This window comes from Taudactylus pleione, unplaced genomic scaffold (assembly GCF_031769625.1).
Source record: "Taudactylus pleione unplaced genomic scaffold, aTauple2 ptg000629l, whole genome shotgun sequence".
Classification (NCBI taxonomy): Eukaryota; Metazoa; Chordata; class Amphibia; order Anura; family Myobatrachidae; genus Taudactylus; species Taudactylus pleione.
In genome coordinates this window covers 3,251,223-3,272,692 of record NW_028285031.1, presented here as the reverse complement: position 1 = coordinate 3,272,692, position 21,470 = coordinate 3,251,223, and the positions used below count along the sequence as shown (strand labels likewise).

At 42.3% G+C, this 21,470-nt stretch overlaps 1 protein-coding gene across 1 annotated transcript in view; it reads left to right on the top strand.

Moving 5' to 3' along the window:
* The window catches only part of FLT4 (fms related receptor tyrosine kinase 4), a 259,066-nt gene that overhangs the window by 208,036 nt on the left and 29,560 nt on the right, over nt 1-21,470 (top strand). The window contains exons 17-23 of the mRNA XM_088454762.1: nt 4,117-4,252; nt 4,871-4,975; nt 6,236-6,349; nt 9,404-9,492; nt 13,714-13,855; nt 14,631-14,725; nt 17,112-17,234. Of these exons, the coding sequence (XP_088310888.1) occupies nt 4,117-4,252; nt 4,871-4,975; nt 6,236-6,349; nt 9,404-9,492; nt 13,714-13,855; nt 14,631-14,725; nt 17,112-17,234 (804 nt within the window). The remainder of the gene's footprint in view (nt 1-4,116; nt 4,253-4,870; nt 4,976-6,235; nt 6,350-9,403; nt 9,493-13,713; nt 13,856-14,630; nt 14,726-17,111; nt 17,235-21,470) is intronic.

Genomic DNA, 21,470 nt, shown 5'->3' with positions numbered 1-21,470 from the left:
CCTTAAACTTGCAGAACAAATGTAAAAAGTGTTTAGCTAAATATAATACATAATCATATGTCATAGCTATTTTCTAGCAGCTATCATAATCATAAGTTTCCTGAAAATCTTATATACTGTACTATCAGGAGTATGCTCCTCATGGTCCTGAGACACTATGTGTGACATTATAAAATTGTACAAGGCCTGACAGCTTTCAGCACATTGGCTCCAAAATGATCCCATGAGATGCGGCATGGGATCTCTAACAGGCTGACTCAGGCCACAGGATAGGACACCCCAACAGCTAATGAAATCATTTCCAAAATGATAGCAGGACGTATAATGCAGAGTGGTCAGAGCACAAAATGTACAGTCAGGTCCATAAATATTGGGACATTGACAGAATTTTCTGATTTTGGCCTCTATTCACCACCACAATGGTTTTGAAATGAAACAAACAAGATGTGCTTTAACTGCGGACTTTCAGATTTAATTTGAGGGTAATTGCATCCAAATCGAGTGAACGGAGTAGGAATTACAACGGTTTCAATATGTTCCTCCCACTTTTTAAGGGGCCAAAAGTAATGGGACTATCAACTCAAAAGCTATTTCATGGACAGGTGTGGGCTATTCCCTCGTTATTTCATTAACAATTAAGCAGGTAAAAGGTCTGGAGTTGATTCTAGGTGTGACATTTGCATTTGGAATCAGTTGATGTCGACTCTCAATATGAGATCCAAAGAGCTGTCACTATCAGTGAAGCAAGCCATCATTAGGCTGAAAAAATCAAAACAAACCCATCAGAGAGATAGCAAAAACATTAGGTGTGGCCAAATCAACTGTTTGGAACATTCTTACAAAGAAAGAATGCACGGAACAGCTCAGCAACACCAAAAGACCCGGAAGACCACGGAAAACAACTGTGGTGGATGTCAGAAGAATTATTTCCCTGGTGAAGAAAAACCCCTTCACAACAGTTGGCCAAATCAAGAACACTATCCAGGAGGTAGGTGTATATGTGTCAAAGTCAATCAATAGAAGACTTCACAAGAGTGAATATAGAGGGTTCACCACAAGATGCAAACCATTGGTGAGCCACAAAAACAGGAAGACCAGATTAGAGTTTGCCAAACAAAATCTAAAAAAGCCATTACAGTTCTGGAACAACATCCTATGGACAGATGAGACAAAGATCAACTTGTACCAGAGTGATGGGAAGAGAAGAGTACGGAGAAGGAAAGGAACTGCTCATGATCCAAAACATACCACCTCATCAGTGAAGCATGGTGGTGGTAGTGTCATGGCGTGGGCATGTATGGCTGCCAATGGAACTGGTTCCCTTGTATTTATTGATGATGTGACTGCTGACAAAAGCAGCAGAATGAATTCTGAAGTGTTTCGGGCAATATTATATGCTCATATTCAGTCAAATGCTTCAGAACTCATTGGACGGCGCTTCACAGTGCAGATGGACAATGACCCGAAGCATACTGCAAAAGCAACCAAAGAGTTTTTTAAGGCTAAAAAGTGGAATGTTATGCAATGGCCAAGTCAATCCCCTGACCTGAATCCAATTGAGCATGCATTTCACTTGATAAAGACAAAACTGAAGGGAAAATGCCCCAAGAACAAGCAGGAACTGAAGACATTTGCAGTAGAGGCCTGGCAGAGCATCACCAGGGATGAAACCCAGCGTCTGGTGATGTCTATGCATTCCAGACTTCAGGCTGTAATTGCCTGCAAAGGATTTGCAACAAAGTATTAAAAAGTGAAAGTTAGATTTAGTATTGTTTAGTTTGTCCCATTACTTTTGGCCCCTTAAAAAGTGGGAGGCACCTGATTTGGATGTAATTACCCTCAAATTAAATCTGAAAGTCTGCAGTTAAATCATATCTTGTTTGTTTCATTTCAAAGCCATTGTGGTGGTGAATAGAGGCCAAAATATGAAAATTCTGTCAATGTCCCAATATTTATGGACCTGACTGTAGTGTATTTTCCCAATAACCGACCGTACCCCTGCTAATAGTACATTGCCATATCTGCCAAGACTTTCTGCTTATAGGGACACTCTAAACTGAGCAGACAAAGCTAAACACATTATATGCATCAGTTTTGAAGGACCCTGATGCACTGCATCATGACTTGTCTAATATATCAATCCTAGAAATTAGGTCAGGATACTTAGGGGCCTATTCTTCATCACTTAATTTTTATAAAAGCAGGTGAAAAGGAACATTTTCACCTGTAATTGTAAAAATTAAGTATTCGCGCCATTCATCACAAAGGTAATGCAGGATATATCACAAATATCTCCTACTTACCTACCTCTAGCGGAATGGCCCGCTGTCCCTATACACTAGTATCACAGATACCTCCTACTTACCTTCCTCTGGCGAAATGGCCCGCTGTTCCCATACACTAGTATCACACATATCTCCTACTTACCTTCCTCTGGCGGAATGGCCCGCTGTCCCCATACACTAGTATCACAGATATCTCCTACTTACCTTCCTCTGGCGGAATGGCCCGCTGTCCCCATACACTAGTATCACAGATATCTCCTACTTACCTTCCTCTGGCGAAATGGCCCGCTGTCCCTATACACTAGTATCACAGATATCTCCTACTTACCTTCCTCTGGCGAAATGGCCCGCTGTCCCCATACACTAGTATCACAGATACCTCCTACTTACCTTCCTCTGGAGGAATGGCCCGCTGTCCCCATACACTAGTATGGGGACAGAATTCATGAAGCTCTAAAAATATAATATTTTCAGAGATTGATTGCGGGAGAATGGCGAATGCTCCCGATACCTGCTCCTTCCCTATGATGAGATCCCTCCGCCCCTGTCCAGCTCCTTCCGACGGACATCGGGGCTCTTGTGCTCATGTGTGACTTGCAGGTCTTGCATGCGCACTCCCGACACTGCTCCGAAAGGAGAAGTGAAAATATTCACTACTCTGAAAAGGAGCAGTGAAGCCACTCACGGGACATCTGATTTTCGCAGTGATTTTCGCAATGATGAATTGCTCCAGAATCCACGGCGAGTTAGAATTTTAATTATCGGGACCCCGATAATTAACATCATGAATAGGCCCCCTAAGAATTGCATTTCAGCAACAGGAATTGTGATGTGGATTTGCCAATATTGTAACATAGGGATATTTGCCAAAACCAAATTTCCTACAACATAAGTTTACTGTACAACCTCGGACCATCCCTGGAATGTTGGCACAGTTGGTGGTTGTGCATTGCAATTAGGGTTTATTCAGGCTGTACGATTAATGTTAGGTTTGTCAAAACCGTACAAACCATACATTTCTAGTAAGTGCAATACAGTACTATGTATGTGGTACGACAGAGTAAAAATGTGGCCTTCTACGTGTGCAGCTAAGGTGGAAATATAGTGGTGTGTGGCCGCTACGGGTCACTTAGATGAGGGAGCACCCTGCAGTGTAATCTTGCCCACCTCCGAGACCTCCGTTCCTCCTGACGTCCCTGCACTGCCTTGTATAGAGGAGAACGGAGGCCAACTACAACCTGGACCAAAGCAGTTGTGTAATGTGCGGTTATCTCTCTTACTGAACTCTTTAGAGGACAGAGCAGGAACCTCAGTGGGAACTGAGGGCCTGTGGGGGTGGCGTCCTGGCATTGTGAAGTCCCTCTCACCACCAGGTTCCATATTAGCCTCATGCAACTGTGCTATCGCCTGGTCCTACCCATATTTTGCTATGGAACCAGCGACACACTGTTCCACAGTTTATTATATTTACTTCTATATCAAAAATGCATGTACTTTTTTTTATCCTAATACCTGTACAGTAAGTCACATCAGTCATGTCTTTGTTGTCCATCTGTAATTGATTTTAGGCACGCTGTTATGTGAGTATTATATTTTCATTGTTCTCTCAGAGATATCCATATGTACTGTAGAAATACTTGGTGGTCAGACACAGAATCCAACAGGAACCATTCAGAGCATTCACAGGAATAGACCAACCTATAGCAAATTAGAGCAACAGGAAATTCATAATGTAGCAGTTAACAGAATGAACTGCAATAGTGTCAGCAACAAAATATATGTATATTTATGCAACTAAATTCATTATCCAACCTGTTATTCTTGTCTCCAGCCCAGCCATGGAGACATAAAGACCGGCTACCTGTCCATCATCATGGACCCTGGTGAGGTGCCCCTGGAGGAGCAGTGTGAATATCTGCCTTACGATTCCAGCAAGTGGGAGTTTCCACGAGACAGACTGAGACTTGGTGAGACACATCATCCTCTCACATTGTCCTATTGGCCTCCCGACCACAGTGTATTAGATCACTGGGGTTTAATGGTTAAAAGTATCTACACATTGGGCATTCCTGTGGTTTGGTCCTATGGCTTAATGACCAGATCTTTAGCCAGACCTAGACCTACTACACATCTGCAACCAATAAAAGTTGACCATGCATTGTAGGTGGCCTAAGTGATTACTGGCAAAGCAGACTTTCTGGTTGGCTCAGGCATGATTGAATATTGGCTGTGTCTGGCCCACACTTTGTGCTACATCTGGCCACTTTACTTTCGCCTAAACTGACGGACCAGACTGCATTGTGTGTGGCCATCTTAATGCACCATTTAAAGTTTTATTTTCATTTTTTAGTAGAAATGTCAGTCTTGTAAAATATTTTAAATGATCAAGTTTACTATTTTTTTTGTTCAAATACCCCCAAACCCAATAGTAGTAGTTGAAACGTTATTTCATATGATTAATATATTACAGGTCAGCTGTGCAGAATTGTTCTTCTCTATGTAGTCATACAAAATAAACCTGCATGTACCTGCGTACTGCTTGTATTCTGCTACAAGTAAAGGGATGATTATGTTTCATGTTATAGGCAAAGTCCTGGGTCACGGAGCTTTTGGTAAAGTGGTTGAGGCGTCAGCTTTTGGGATCAGCAAGAGCAGTAGTTGTGAGACCGTGGCAGTGAAGATGTTAAAAGGTATCTCTCTTCTGGATGGCACCACTGAATCTGCATTAGTGATCAAAGATTTGTAAAATGTTTTGTACTTCATAGTATACAGTACATGTATAGATATTAAACATATGGCACGTGTATAAAACCTGACACACAATAGTCTAGAGCAGGCCTGGCCAACCTGTGGCTCCCCAGCTGTTGTGAAGCTACAAGTCCCAGCATACCCTCCCACCGAACAGTTGGTAAAGCATGCTGGGACCTGTAGTTTCACAACAGCTGGAGAGCCACAGGCTGGCCAGGCATGGGCTAGAGGCTTTATAATGGGCTATGACTAGCTCCCTAGATGGGATACGTTTAATATCCTGACAGCAGTCACAACGCTAACGCCTGTATCCTGACACTTATCGGAATACCTGCACTGGCATCCCAACCACTGGAATCCTGAAGGTAAGTAGCAGGATTGGAGGGAGGATTATGGTTAGGCACTAGGGGGAGGGTTAGACCCTAAGGGGGGGGAGGGTTAGGGTTAGGCACTGGGGAGGGAGGGTTAGGTTTAGGCACTAAGAGGGGAGATTAGGTTTAGACACCAGGGAGGGTTAGGGGTTAGGTTAGATATACTTACCTTCAGCCGTCGGGATACTAACCTAACCAGGATGCTGGCGTTGGGATTCTGACCATCGGGATCGCGAACATCGGCATCCCATACCCCGCGGACTTGGAATCTGGAACGCTCATTTCTACTCCTTTCGGAGCAGTGAAATTTAGCTCTGCCGAGTCTGACTCCACAGTGCTAGTGCGCCTGCATGAACTAGAGTTAACGCATGCGCACAAATCTTCGGCGTCCTACGGAAGGAGCCGGACAGGGGCAGAGGAATCCAAAAGGATGACTTTTCGCAACCCGTGACTCCTTCCCATAGGGAAGGAGCTGGTGTGCGGGAGTAAATGTCATCTGAAGATGGCGAATGCCCCCTCAGTCAGGCTTCGAAAATATAGTATTTTCAGAGCTTGATGAATTTAGGTCCCCATACTAGTGTATGGGGACAGCGGGCCACATTGGGAGAGAGGTAAGCAGGAGCGCATTACCTTTTTGATGAATGGCTCGATAACTTAATTTCTCCAAAAGTAGATGAAAATTAGCATTTTCACCTTTTGTAATGATGTATAGACACCTAAGTTCTGTACAGCCGACGCGATACCCGCAACACTGACCTCTGTAGGTTATGCACAGCATTGCTATGTATTATTATGTAGAAGCTTTAACACAGGATTTTGTGTCTGTTTCAGAGGGAGCCACCGCCAGTGAGCACAAGGCTCTGATGTCAGAGCTGAAGATTCTCATTCACATTGGAAACCACCTCAACGTAGTCAACTTACTGGGGGCTTGTACAAAACCCAATGGTGAGTGTCTCTGCTGAGGCCATAGTGGCTTTCTTAAGGGTGGTAAGCAAATTCTACAAACATTTTATAGACATCTCCAGACGCAGCAGCGGATCACAGAAGCCAACAGTGGGTGTCATCTTACTGAAGACGCCTCAGGCAGCTTTTACATAATTTCACGTACAAAGACGCAGCGGAGGCAGAATTAGCTTCCCTCTCTGAATCAGGTCCTATAGTATGTGCCTATCATCTCATACACCTCCTAGATTCTCCATTACTCTTTCTTGCATTGTATGCTTTAATGTTAGAGCTTGACCTTAGTTTAGGGCACCCACTGCCTCAAAATAACGGACCGCCTGGCTGTATCTGTGCCAACTCCAATTTGCTGTCAGATTTATAATGTGTTCACAGGAGCTGCATTCTGGGAATTCCTGAGATAGCACAGATGAAATACAGCATTGTCATTATCACACACATATCACTGCTTGATTTGTGAAGCTATGAATTGAAAAATGACTTGTTTTACTACACGGCTATCAAAGTTTTTACAATTTTAGCTTTGGTAAATTACACAAATGTTCTATAGTTTATTGACAGTATGTAATGTTTGGATACACAAAGATGGGTATGCTATTTTATCACCATGTGTCGTTCTCTCCTAATCAGTGAATTTCATACTCAAAACAAGTATTTACTCAGCAAAATAAAATTACAAATGGGTTTTATCCTTTGGTACAGATCAACCCAGTATTGATCCAGTGCAAAAAAACTTTTTCATTTATGAAAGAGTCAGAAGGTGGGCATAAGCCCAATAAGACATATCCTACCAAGAAGGTGCCCATTTTTGCACACCCCACTGTGCTTAATATCTCCTCACTTTGTGGGGCTCCCCTGAAATATCTACCAACCAGGAGGGAGCATATTACACTAATCCTGTCCCATTAAGTGGTCTAATTATTAGTCCCAAAAATACTGTAAATCCGCTAAAAATGGGTGTGTACTGAATATTGCTGCATTTTTGAGCATCGGGGGTATTTACTAAAAGAGTACCGGTGCCCTCTCTACATGCTGCATGGCATGCTGAAGGGAGCATTGGTCATAGTATCTAGGGGGCATGACTTTGCCACCTTGGCAATCAGGACAACTGTTATCAACACCCCCGACTATCGTCGCTTAATGATAAATAGACAGACACACACACAGATATGTCAGATATTAGGTAATATTTAGACATTCTGAATAATAACCCATGTTTGTAAATCCATGTTTATAGTTACGCGTTTTGTTATTTGAACCCAAACATCATTTCCGTCTGCTAATCGTACTTTTAATATGTATATTTGTTGCATTTGTACATCAGATATTGTTTAGTGTATTTAGATTGAAGTGCCTAATGCTGTGTACCCAGCACAATCTCGCAAGCAACGGGACCCAGCGGGGGTCCCGGCATCAGTAAGTGCATACACACTTGCCGATGCCGGGAGCGATGGAGCGACATTTACCAGCAGGCCCTCCGCTGATGATATCGCCTGTATTGCATGCAGGTCTGACGGACGACATCGCTAACGACCAACGGGAGTGCGCATCGTCAGCGACATAGCCGGTACACACTGTACGATGTGGAAGATATGTCGTCCGATCCGACGCATCGGACGACATATCGTCTAGTGCTCGTCTAGTGTGTGTCAACGGCTTTAGGACCAGATATGTGGAGATGAAGTTGTGAGTCACCATAAAGTTATTGTGAGACGGAAAAAGCCCATTCCATTTTTGAAAAATAGGTTAGAGCGATTCTCTCACATTGCTGATGGAATGAGTATTATATTTTGTACATATTTAACACGTTAGTCATCACTGACTATTGAGATGAAGCATTTAAGCTGCAAACATGAGCAGATAAGAGAGGCAGCTGCGTTTGATAACTCACCTATAACTCAATCATTGTTCTCCGTGTCTCCAGAAAACTAAGAATGTTCCTCAGGGAATGTCTATTATTTCTGTATTTGATACTGTGCGTGGAACTGATTGGGTTATGACTACACACTGTCAACTTGATATAAAGTTTACATTTATTTGTGGCAAAAGTTAAATACAAAAAGTTTCAGAGAACTGACTTTAGCATTATTTAACCTTGTATATACTTCTGCACCGTCTTCTCTGTGCATGTATATGCACACACAAGCATACAGAAGTATATGGCGTGGTGGCTTTTGGGGTAGACACCATGTTTGCTGTTTCTATTCAATATACCCCTAAAATATCCTCCAGGTGTGATAATAAATGAATAGTGGGTGATCTGATTGATTGTTCTGTTCTTTGTGTAGATCATGCCTATAAATGTACAGGGGTGGTATTATTATTATTAGTTGTAGTTTAGTCATTCATATCAGTCCCTGCCCCAGTAGAGCTTACACCCTTTGGGTGGGATATATAAAATCTTGAAAGATAGCGTGGATAAGTTGCTTATAGCAACCAACATCACTTCTTAATAGAACTCCCATCTTAGTAAATTTACCCCTAACTGTCATTTTACAAGCTGTGCTAGATAAATAACAGTTAGAAGCTGATTGGTTGCTATGAGCAACTTCTCAACTTAACCTCTCTCCAAGACTTGATACATCTCTCTATATTCCCAATGCCGGATTAACAACAGTGCGGCCGGGGTGCGGTCGCCCAGGGTGGGGCCTCCACACCTAGTGCGTGGGAGCACTGTGACATAATGTGATTTGGTGGCACTAAAGTGTGTTAAACACAATTGTGGTGCTGGGTTTATATATAGATAATTTTACTGGTAGAGGCCCTCACATGTTAGTTCACTTGGGTGCTCACATACCTTTAGGGTTATTTGTATGTCAGAATCCAATTAACCTAACAGTACCTGGAGGAAACGCACACACAAACACAGGGGAACATACAAACTCCACACAGATGGGGCCTTGATGGAAATGCATTTTACTTATGTGGTTGTAACAAGTGATGTCTGCAGCATTTGGTGTAGCATGTGGGAGTGGTGTAGTTAATTGAACTGGAAATATGATGATACTGTACATATAACTAACCTGATTGTCATTTTAGGTCCCCTTATGGTTATTGTGGAATTTTGCAAATACGGGAACCTCTCTAATTATCTGAGGACCAAGAGGGATGGATTCATTCCTTACCGGGTACACAAAGTGCTCCTCTTGTCCTGTCAGCCTTGTCATCCGTCATATTGTTCAGTGTCTTTCCTCATTCCCGTGCCCTCTCTATTCTGCTCCTCAGCAAACATCTGCTTTACATTAAGGAAAAGGGGAAATAAGCTACTAGCTGGCAAGGAAAGTTTACTTATTAAAGGACTTAGGGCCTGATTCAGACCCGCGCGGGACGATGGTGGCCCAGTGCACATGTGTACGACGGAGCCGGCTCCGTCGTGCGCATGCGCGAGACCCGGATAGCGACAGACATTCTGTCGCTCCGGGTCTCGTACCAAAGGGGGCGTGCTGTCGATGTTGAGTGACAGCACGCCCCCTTTGGTGGGCAGACCAGGGGTGTGGCTGCCAAGACGGAGGCGTTCGTCTGGGGCCGGCCCCACTGACATCACAAGTGATGTCAGTGGGAGAGCTTTCGGCTCTGTTAGAGCCGAAAGCTCTCTGGGGCTTGCGTCAACGAGACCCTACCACAAGGGTCTCGTCGCAAGCCCGATGGTCGCGATGGTCTTAACCATCATCATGGCCGCTCGCTATAGCTGTGGGTGGTCACCCACAGCTATGCGAGCGGCCAGGAGGCCGTTCGAAAAAAACAGAAGGCCGGCCCTGATTCAGAGCAAGCGCTCTGTCAGAGCGTCTGGCTCTGAATCAGGCCCGTAGGACGATTGCTTCCCCAATTATGTAAATATAACGGTGCCACATATCAATCTTACAGTTCTGTAAGTTGTCACCAGAAAAAGCAAGATATGCATAGTGACCTGTGAGCTTGGCTCGCTATACAGCGTAGGGTTTCTACAGTATTTCTCAAAAATAAAAATCAATTTTCAGAATGTATCGATTAAAAAGAAAACGATATGGGAGACGATGGACTATAGCAATGCAATTAATAAGTTGGTAGGTAGGAGCTGTGATGCCGCTGGCAAATCCAGACAGTCCACACCTCTTTCCCTGACAGAAGGTGTGTGGCTGCCGGCTGGGTCCTATCCTGTAGTCAGATAAGCCCTTTGGCCATTGCTACCCTGGCGGCTTATCTTTGGGAAAATGCATGGTGCTTCTGGGTTCAGGCTGCTGCAAGCACTGTCTTGACTGGTGGATGTGTGGACACAGGGCCTGATTCAGAAAGGATCGCAATTGCAAAGCTGCACGCAGGCAGCTTTGCAATGCGATCCTTGCGATCATGCAAATGCAGCAGGAGGTGTATGACACCCCCTGCTGCATTTGCGATCCCAGCACTGTGACGGAGGTCACTGTGCTGGAATCACCATCGCAACCATCGGTGGTCGATGGTCGCGATGGTGGATGGTGCCGGGCGGCCGGCCAGCTGAGTAAGCCATAGCTTACTCATCCTGGCCGGCTTGCGAGCCCAGCAGACTGCGTACGTCCACGCTGTCTCTGGGTTGGCCACTCCTGGAAAGCGGGACCGATGCGCCCCATTTCCGGGAACGCCGGCCGGCCCTGCCCCCACACCACCCCTTAAATACTTCTGCTTGTCAAGAGGCATTCAATGGCTAGCATGCATGTTAGCAGGACCCATTATGCACACTCACAGCATGGGTCCTGCTCATGCGCAGATTCCCAATAATCGTACACTGCTGAATTAGCCCCACTGTGACTGGTCACCGGGGATCACCAGACTCCTACGCTCCTGTGCAGCCTCTTCTGCCCCTCCAGCCGTCCTCCCACAAAACCGGGACATTTGGGTGACGCAGATCCCGATTCCGGTACAATCACCTCTATTACAGTACTTGCATATGGATAAAGGCCAACATCATTTTAATGATTTATAAATACAGCAGCCTACCTACATTGGTTTCCCAGAGATGCTGTCTGCACCGGGATATAGAATCGTGTAACGCCAGAGGACAGGAGGGTTGTTAAGTTCCATTTACACAGATGTAGGCAGAAGGACAAGGTTTCCCTCATAACCTGAGACTTGAAAACCAGATTACTAATAGGTGTAGGTTTGTATTTGGAAAGTAAATGACCTGAAATGTGCTGGCCTATTACAGACAGTAGATTGAGCTGGTCAATTTCTTGCACTCCAGAAAACTGATACTCCCATATTATTTGATAATAAATCAATCAATAAATAAATATTCATAAATATCTAAAAAATAAGTATAGTGTTAACAGGAAAAACAGCTAACGCATTTTGTTTAAAAGCTTGTTATTCATAGATAAACTGAAATAGCTTTGTAATAATATATACTGTACAGTTTAGATTAATCCTGCCACCTGCACACAGTGCTGTAAACAAATAGTTATCACAATTCATCTTATCAATTCACAGCGGACTATCACTGAGGCACTATGTTTGATCACATAGCGCCTCAGTGATATTCCTGATCATGGTGCGCCTCAGTGATATTCCTGATCATGGAGCGTCTCAGTGATATTCCTGATCATGGAGCGTCTCAGTGATATTCCTGATCACGTAGTGTCTCAGTGATATTCCTGATCATGGAGCATCTCAGTGATATTCCTGATCATGGAGTGTCTCAGTGATATTCCTGATCATGGAGCATCTCAGTGATATTCCTGATCATGGAGCGTCTCAGTGATATTTCTGATCATGGAGCGTCTCAGTGATATTCCTGATCATGGAGCGTCTCAGTGATATTCCTGATCACGTAGTGTCTCAGTGATATTCCTGATCATGGAGCGTCTCAGTGATATTCCTGATCATGGAGCGCCTCAGTGATATCCTGATCATGGAGTGCCTCAGTGATATTCCTGATCATGGAGCGCCTCAGTGATATTCCTGATCATGGAACATCTCAGTCATATTCCTGATCATGGAACGCCTCAGTGATATTCCTGATCATGGAGCGCCTCAGTGATATTCCTTATCATGGAGCGTCTCAGTGATATTCCTGATCATGGAGCGCCTCAGTGATATTCCTGATCATGGAGCGTCTCAGTGATATTCCTGATCATGGAGCGTCTCAGTGATATTCCTGATCATGGAGCGCCTCAGTGATATTCCTGATCATGGAGCGTCTCAGTGATATTCCTGATCATGGAGCGTCTCAGTGATATTCCTGATCATGGAGCGTCTCAGTGATATTCCTGATCATGGAGCGCCTCAGTGATATTCCTGATCATGGAGCGCCTCAGTGATATTCCTGATCATGGAGCGTCTCAGTGATATTCCTGATCATGGAGCGCCTCAGTGATATCCTGATCATGGAGCGTCTCAGTGATATTCCTGATCATGGAGCGCCTCAGTGATATTCCTGATCACGTAGTGTCTCAGTGATATTCCTGATCATGGAGCGCCTCAGTGATATTCCTGATCATGGAGCGCCTCAGTGATATCCTGATCATGGAGCGTCCCAGTGATATTCCTGATCACGGAGTGCCTCTGTGATATTCCTGATCATAGAGCGTCTCAGTGATATTCCTGATCATGGAACATCTCAGTGATATTCCTGATCATGGAACATCTCAGTGATATTCCTGATCATGGAACATCTCAGTGATATTCCTGATCATGGAGCACCTCAGTCATAATTCTGATCATGGAGCGTCTCAGTCATATTCCTGATCACGGAGCGCCTCAGTGATATTCCTGATCACGTAGTGTCTCAGTGATATTCCTGATCACGTAGTGTCTCAGTGATATTCCTGATCATGGAGCATCTCAGTGATATTCCTGATCATGGAGCATCTCAGTGATATTCCTGATCATGGAGCGTCTCAGTGATATTCCTGATCATGGAGCGTCTCAGTCATATTCCTGATCATGGAGCGTCTCAGTCATATTCCTGATCATGGAGCGCCTCAGTGATATTCCTGATCATGGAGCGCCTCAGTCATATTCCTGATCATGGAGCGTCTCAGTGATATTCCTGATCACGTAGTGTCTCAGTGATATTCCTGATCACGTAGTGTCTCAGTGATATTCCTGATCATGGAGCATCTCAGTGATATTCCTGATTATGGAGCGCCTCTGTGATATTCCTGATCATGGAGAGCCTTAGTGATACATTCCCCTCTCAGTGAATTAGTTGATGATGCTAGTAACAAAGATGGAATTATTAGGATGCAGGCTTAATAACTATGTCCCTCTTTCCAAAATCTTTCCTACTTACATTTTAAAAACATTGTGAAGATATTGCAAAGATTTGTTTAAAACTAGAAATAATGTAAATTCTTATAATTTTTCACATCTAACTAATATATGTGTGGCGCTTACAGGAGAGATCGCCTCGTTCTCGCAGTCAGGTCCGCTCCATGGTGGAGGTGGTGATAGCTGATAGGATAAGCAGAGAAGAAGTCAACGAAGGTGTTATTTTTGGCAGGATCTTGATGACCAATAAGAGCCAGAAAACCACAGAGTGTAAGGATTGCCATTAATTACTTATATAGTCAGAGTCAGCAATGCTGTTCTGTAAACTCTGTACAGTTCATTGATGAGGATTCCTGGGAGTTGCTATAGAGTTGTGAAAGTAAGTGCCCCCCCATCCCCTCCCCCACCCAACACTGTGTTGAACGCTAATATAGCAGCATATTTTATAACTATGAAAGGCCTAAAAAGCAGTTGTACCAGGGACAGGGCCGTAACTAGGGTGATATGACCAGTGCCATGGCACAGGGCACCGCAGGGCAGGGGGCACTGTTTGGGCCTGTCAGTTTTCCTGTTTATTATCATTCTCACTTGTAGCTTCCTCTTCTTTTATTCCCAGCATCTCCTGGCCTCCCCTATCTCTTCCTGGCCCTTCCCCATGAGGCCATGGCCATTTTTCAGGTGCACTGTCTTATGTCCCTATTTTAAAAATGGGGGGGGGGGTGCCAATGCTCTCTCTGGCACAGGGCACCAGAATGTCTAGTTACAGCTCTGACCCGGGATGTCTGTAATTGAGCTCCCTGAGCTGGTAGCCATAATACTGAAGGTTCCCTAATGCTGCTGCATGAGCCATTCTCTATGTGGATCCCACTAGTTAAAATCACATTCACCATTATTTTGAATATTACACCAGTTCTTTGGTATGTTGGCTCTGTACTAGTGCAGCGTAACGAAGTGAGTGCCTGTGGGGTTAGTGAGTGGTTATTGTGGAGTTAAAGCACAGATTATTTTCTAAGCCATTTCCAATGTGTACAATTTGTCCATGCAGTGAAGGACTTATGGCAAAGCCCCCTTACCATGGAAGATCTGATTTGCTACAGCTTCCAGGTAGCTCGTGGCATGGAGTTCCTGTCATCTAGAAAGGTAAGACTGCCATTTTCAGCATTTTACCATTGCTTACTCCTTTCTCCCATAATGCAATGTGTACAAATATGCAAAACACCAGAGAAAGAATAGGTGCTGCAAGACACAGTATGTAGACAACCCAAGCTCATTAGTCACCTTTTGTTTGGGTTTGTGATATCTTATATGTGTATTTTGACACCTGGATATGTTAAACATACATGGGATCAGTCACTCAAAGTGATGAGTGGTGCTAACCGTGTTTTCCTATCGGATCGATTGGCGCTCTGATCCAGTTGGATGCTGCTAACCGCCAAGGCATTTCCGGTACACGTGTGAGTTCTACGGTAAAGGGTGCATGAAGAATTGAAAGTTTAGATGTCTTGAATAAGGTCATGAAAGAGTGGGCAAGCACCATTTTAGATGGGAAGGGAATGTTATATATATATATATATTATTTTTTTTTGAGTGAAGATATATATATATATATATATATCTTAGTTTTTTGTTTAGGATTTTCACATTTGACATTGGGCTGAACCAGAAAATGCAACTTATTATTACGCTAGGGACTCAGGGACATAGCTGGGATAATAGGTGCTATTTGTGCGCACTTTAAATGGATTTCTGAGTTTTTGGGTGGATTTGAATATCTCTTGTTTTCACAGACTTAGTGCCATTTCCTACATCTAAAAAAATAAATAAAATAATGCATTCAGTTGAATGAGATATCACTATCACCACTGTATGTCGTGCAAGCCACTCACCCAAGATAACCTCTTCAGGTTGTTTTGAGATAATTTTATTGTTAACCAGTTGAAGGGGAAGTCCAATCAGTTTATCATACTAATATACTAATTCAGTTTGTCTGGACCTATTTTTCATTGGCTTCCCCTGTCCTTGGATGAACTCTGCGTTCACTTTACAGCAGGAGATCTGGGAAAATGTTTGTCTAGAATGGTACATTTCTTTCAGTGACAGTATCCGTGGAAATCTATCTTTCTTGAATTACATAACTAGAAGATAGGAATCTTATTATCCGAACTATTTCATATTGTGTCCATTGAGGAAGAAACAGTGACATCTTGTGGCCAAATTAAAATACACTTTTTTTTATTTTTTTGTGCTCATGCCCAATGTTGATCTGGTATTTTTAAAATTCCCACAATATAGCCAGATGCCTTAGTTTGTCTAATGTAGGGACTCTTCAGGGTTACCGTCTGCATGGTACCAATTTAAATTCTTCCACTTTCCTTGGTGCACTGTAGTCCATACTATACATTTACCAAACTTGCCTGTAATTTAAAATGTTTTAACTCTCAGTCAATAATTTGCCAACATACTGTATCACACTGCCATAGTAATTTCAATAGACTTAATGCACATATATTTCATTTGACTTAATGCACATATATATTACGCTGTGGTGTTTTTCATTTATATCAAGTGGAACATATATTAGCTTATAATATATTAATGCAGTGGTTCCCAAACTTTTTCAGTTCGAGGCACCTTAGGGTCTTTTCAAGGCACCCCATAGCCAACATTATTACTAAGCAGTCCCATTTTTTAATTATTGGGTCTAAATAACGTAATAAGTATTTAAAAAAGGAGAAAACTGTGCTAATCTTACCCATTGCCCCCTCCGTCTCTCTACTATTGCCCCCTCAGTTGTTCTACTATTGCCCCCTCCACGTCTCTCTCTTTGCCCCCTCCATGTCTCTCCCTTTGCCCCCCTCCATGTCTCTCCCTATGCTCACCCCTTACTTATATTTAGTTGTGATCACCAGCGCTGTTCTGCAGCATCGCTCCTCAGATCAGACCACAATGCACTGCGTTGTAGGACCCCATTCGGTAACAGGCATATGCAGGATTCACTGCCTGTTGCTTCACAGTGACAGCTCTTCCCCCACTCATTGCAGCCCCCCCATGCTGCTCCGTTCTACTTCGCACCGCCAACCCCTCTACCACCCATGCAAATAATATATATTTAGCACACAAAAAACACTAGCTGGCCTCTTTTGGCCACAGGCTGCCGCGGCACCCCAGTGACAGCACCACTACACCCCAGGGAGCCACGGGCGGCGCACAGTTTGGGAACCACTGTATTAATGAAAGATGTATGGAGAGAATACAGTCCTCAGCTATTTTAGAGCCAACAAAGACTGTTTTAGGGCAGAGAATGTGTTGGACTGGAGCACTTAATATATTCTTTTCTATGCAGATTTATTTTTTAACGCTCACTTTAAAGATGCTCTATACTAATTTTCTATTAACATTTTGCAAATGATAATCATATGGTTTGTAAATAATTATACTTAATATCGCTTATTTTTGAAATACGGTTTCTAAACTTTGTTGACCCTGCAGCACTAACTGTGTACTAAAATAAACTGTTTTCTTACAGTGTATTCACAGAGACTTGGCTGCCAGGAACATCCTTTTGTCTGAGAACAATGTTGTAAAAATCTGTGACTTTGGTCTGGCCAGAGATATTTACAAAGACCCTGATTATGTCAGGAAAGGAAGTGTAAGTCTCTCAAGCACATTAAGCACTATAGAATATTAAAGTGAATAAACACATTAAAGACAATACTCAACCAAACACAAGGTGATACAGGGGAAAATTGTGAGTATTTTGTGAGTTGAATTGGAGCGCAACACAAAATAAATTTTGGGGTAAAAATAAAAAACTAAGAGGCTACTAACATGTTAGGATGCGAGTGATAAAATGGTTGCATATCACTGTTACAAATGGCCGCTGATAGAATGTGACGGTAAGTGCATCTACCCTTTGAGTGCTGTAACATGCCAATTTACAAGATCTTATCCAATTTGTCCCGAGATGTATTTAGTAAATTTGGACATTGATCCTGTCAGCCTGTTGTGGCCAGCTTCATCTGTCTGTAAAGAACTGTTTGGGGGAGGTGTAAAAAAAAACCATCCTGATTGGTGGCGGCTAATGTATACAACTTACCAAGCAGGAAAATGGAGTAAACCAGACATAGAAAGTCACTTTTGCTGAAAGTCGTATTTGGTAATAAAATATAGCACCATTTTAATTATTTTAAAGTTGAAATACAGATGTGTACAGCTACATCTTTGCCGATCGTGCTACAAATGTGCACACGCAACGTGCCATGCGATTACCCATTGCGGCATACGCTACGGCACGCACTGTAATCGTACCATGCAATCCTACGGAGGTGCGGTTGCGAACGCAGTGTGCGTATCCGCTCGCCGTGCAGCAGTGATGTACCTGGACAAGTCTGTATAGGCGAGTAGAGTAAATGTTATGTGTTGTGGATTGATAGAAAAAATGACAAACAATGATGTGCGCTAAATTATGTAAAAATATAATGAAATGGATAAATGAAGCTGGATGGATGTTTTCAAATATATATAATAACAGATAAACATTTATTGCGCTAATTAGCACTTAAAAGAATACAATTGGCATAAATGTATTCATAAAAAAATGTCAAAAAGACAAACAACATTAAAGACACAATATGTACATAAAAAGTTGTGGTGAGTCCACCTGGGACCAATAAGGATGGTAAGGGTATACTGGTCTTTCTCTGAATAGTCCCGCAAATATCATAGGTGTATCCCCATAAGAGCAACAGGGGGCTGAGTGGGTATATGAAGTTCTATAAGTCCCACTTATAATGGCAATTGGCCACAATGATGTAACTGTAAGCAGCAGCACTTTACCAGTTCTTGGTTGAAATGGCTGTTTGGGAAATCCTCTGGCATCCAGCAGAGATGGTGAAATGACAGGCTGAAGCACAATGATGAGGAGACATCCACAGCTGCAGGGGTAATTCCAAGGTGTAATAACCCCGGGTGGAGAGTGTATACCAAATCTTGCAACAGTATCACGATGGTCCACAAAACAATGAGGTGGAGGCCTTCTGGTGGGTCTCAACGCGTTTCGCTGATCAATGGTCGGTCAGCTTCATCAGGAGTGTAAAGTGTGGACCAGAGAGTGGCTCTTGAATTGAATATTCAAAACACATGAAATCAATCAATGCAAGTAAACAATACAGAAAGCTGTGGGAAGAAAATCATACAGAAGTGAATGATGATATTTCTACAATAAAAATTTTCGATCTAAATCCCCATAGAAATCAATTTAAACTGAAGTCTGAATTTTTTCCCATTAGGATAAAAGTAGCAGTATTGAATCGTTTTACAAAATCACCTTAGAAGACTTTAAATCCCTCTGTATGCGAAAACAGGGGAGTAGTAGAATTACTTCTAATTTATCTAAAGGTGAAAAACAGGCTCTCAAAATACTTACTAGAGATCATTCTTTAATATTCAAAGAGGCAGATAAGGGAGGGGGATTAGTTGTCATGGACAGAACCTATTATATCCATGAAGCTCTGAGACAGCTGAGTGATGCTACTTTCTATTCTGTTCTGCCTCATGATCTTACTAGTTCCTTCCTTCTTGAACTTAAACAATTTATTTATTTATTAACAGTTTCTTATATAGCTCAGCATATTCCATTGTGCTTTACAATTGTACGCATTAATAGAACAAAACTGGGCAATAACAGACAGATATATAGGTAGGAAGGCCCTGCTCGCAAGCTTACAATCTATTAAACAATTACTCAATACTGCTCTTTTGTCGGTAGTGTTGTCCAAAGGAGAATATCGATTTCTATTGCCACAGTTTCCTACTATTTCCACATTTTATTTTCTTCCAAAAATTCACAAAACCCTCACCTCACCCCCTGGTCGGCCTATTATTTCTGGTGTTAATTCCCTCACATCTAACCTTTCATTTCCTTTGGATTCTTTTTTGCAACCCCGGGTTAGCTCCCTGAGGTCACATCTTAGAGATACAACCCATTTTCTAATTTAATAAGACAAATTGGTTGGAAATCTTCATATATATTTATGACTTTAGATGTTACTGCATTATATACTCATATTCCACATTCTAAAGGTTTGGAGGCACTTTCAAAAAGGTTGGATCAGGATGATGACCTCAGGGAGGAACACAGGAATTTTTTATTACAATGTGCTTCTTTTATTCTCACTCACAATCACTTTATATTTTTGGATACTCACTATATACAGGTAATGGGCATGGCCATGAGAACCAGGTTCGCGCCCAGCTACGTGAACCTATAAATGGGGGACTTTGAAGAAACCCATGTGTGGGGGAGTGGCTGGGCGGAGAACCTGGTTTTCTATGGCCGTTATATAGACGACTTATTTTTCATTTGGGATGGGGATTCAATGTCAGCCACCTCTTTTGTCATTCACCTTAATAATAACAGTCACAATTTGCACTTCACTCACAATATTGATAGCCACCGAGTTGATTATTTGGACCTCACTCTTGAGATCTGTGGGGATAAAATTATCACCTCGAATTTCATGAAACCAGTTAACATGAATGCCTATCTACATTTTGATAGTGCTCACTATGCCCCATGGAAGCGTAACATACCTAGGGGACAGTTTATGCGTCTTTGACGCAACTGTTCCACAATAGAGACCTATTCTCTCCAAGCGAGAAATATGATGAATACTTTCAAATCACGGGGATATCCTGAAGCATTACTAGAAAAGGCCCTTATAGATGTTTTAGATCTAGATAGGGACGCACTTTTAGCCCATAATAAAACTGAGAGTAATTACAATATACAATTAGGCGAAACTAGAGGAAAGAATCAGAAACCAGATAGGGATTTAGCTTTTATTTGTAAATATAACAACTCTTTCAGGGAAATTAAGGAGATTATCTCCAGAAATTATAGGATCCTTAGTCATGATAATATTCTCTGTCATTTGCTACCTTCACATCCTTGTGTTACTTTTCGGAAAAATAGGTCACTAAAGTCTATTCTAGCCCCTAGTCACTTATGAATGAAAACAAGATTATGAGACATGCATCAAATAGTCTTAACTGGTTAACCTCTAAACCTTTAGGATTTCACAGATGTGGTAAACCTAGATGTACCATGTGTTTCCATATGGCTAGATGCACCACAGAAATCCACTTACCATTTACAGGAGAAAACTATATTTTGAATTCTTCATGAACTGTGATTCTAAGTATATCATTTATTTATTGTCTTGTGAGTGTGGCCTATTTTATGTAGGCCGCACTATTAGACCTTTGAGAACCCGATTTATGTAGCACCGGCACAATATTGTCAATCGCAGTACTTTGTACAGTGTCTCTAGACACTTCAATATTAAACACAACAGTGGTCCCTCCTGCTTAAAAATTATAGGATTAGAAACCATTGCGATGACCACTAGGGGTGGCAATAGGTTCAATAGACTTTGTAGCAGAGAGGTTTTTTGGATGCTTAATTTCAACTCTTTACATCCTGAGGGACTAAATGAATCAATGGAACTTAACTCTGTCATGACCTGAGTTATCCCATATTTACAGTATTAATAATTTAATTAGGTTATTATGATATATTTATATAGGTTTTCTGAATTTATATATTCCTAGTATATCTCATATATCTTATGTATTCTTTGTAGTTATTATTAGTACTACTATTGTTATCTATATGAGGTGGTTTCATCTGAATATTGTCTATATGACATCTCATGGACAGATTCTTATGTACTCACCATATCACTGAGTATTTTTTATTCTGTTAGTTATATTACTTATTACATGTAGAGTTTCACCCATCACTCCATACCTTTTCATCTCTCATAGTTCTTCAGCATTGTTTCTTTCTATGTTTACCCTGTAAGCAGTATTGTAAGCTGATTAA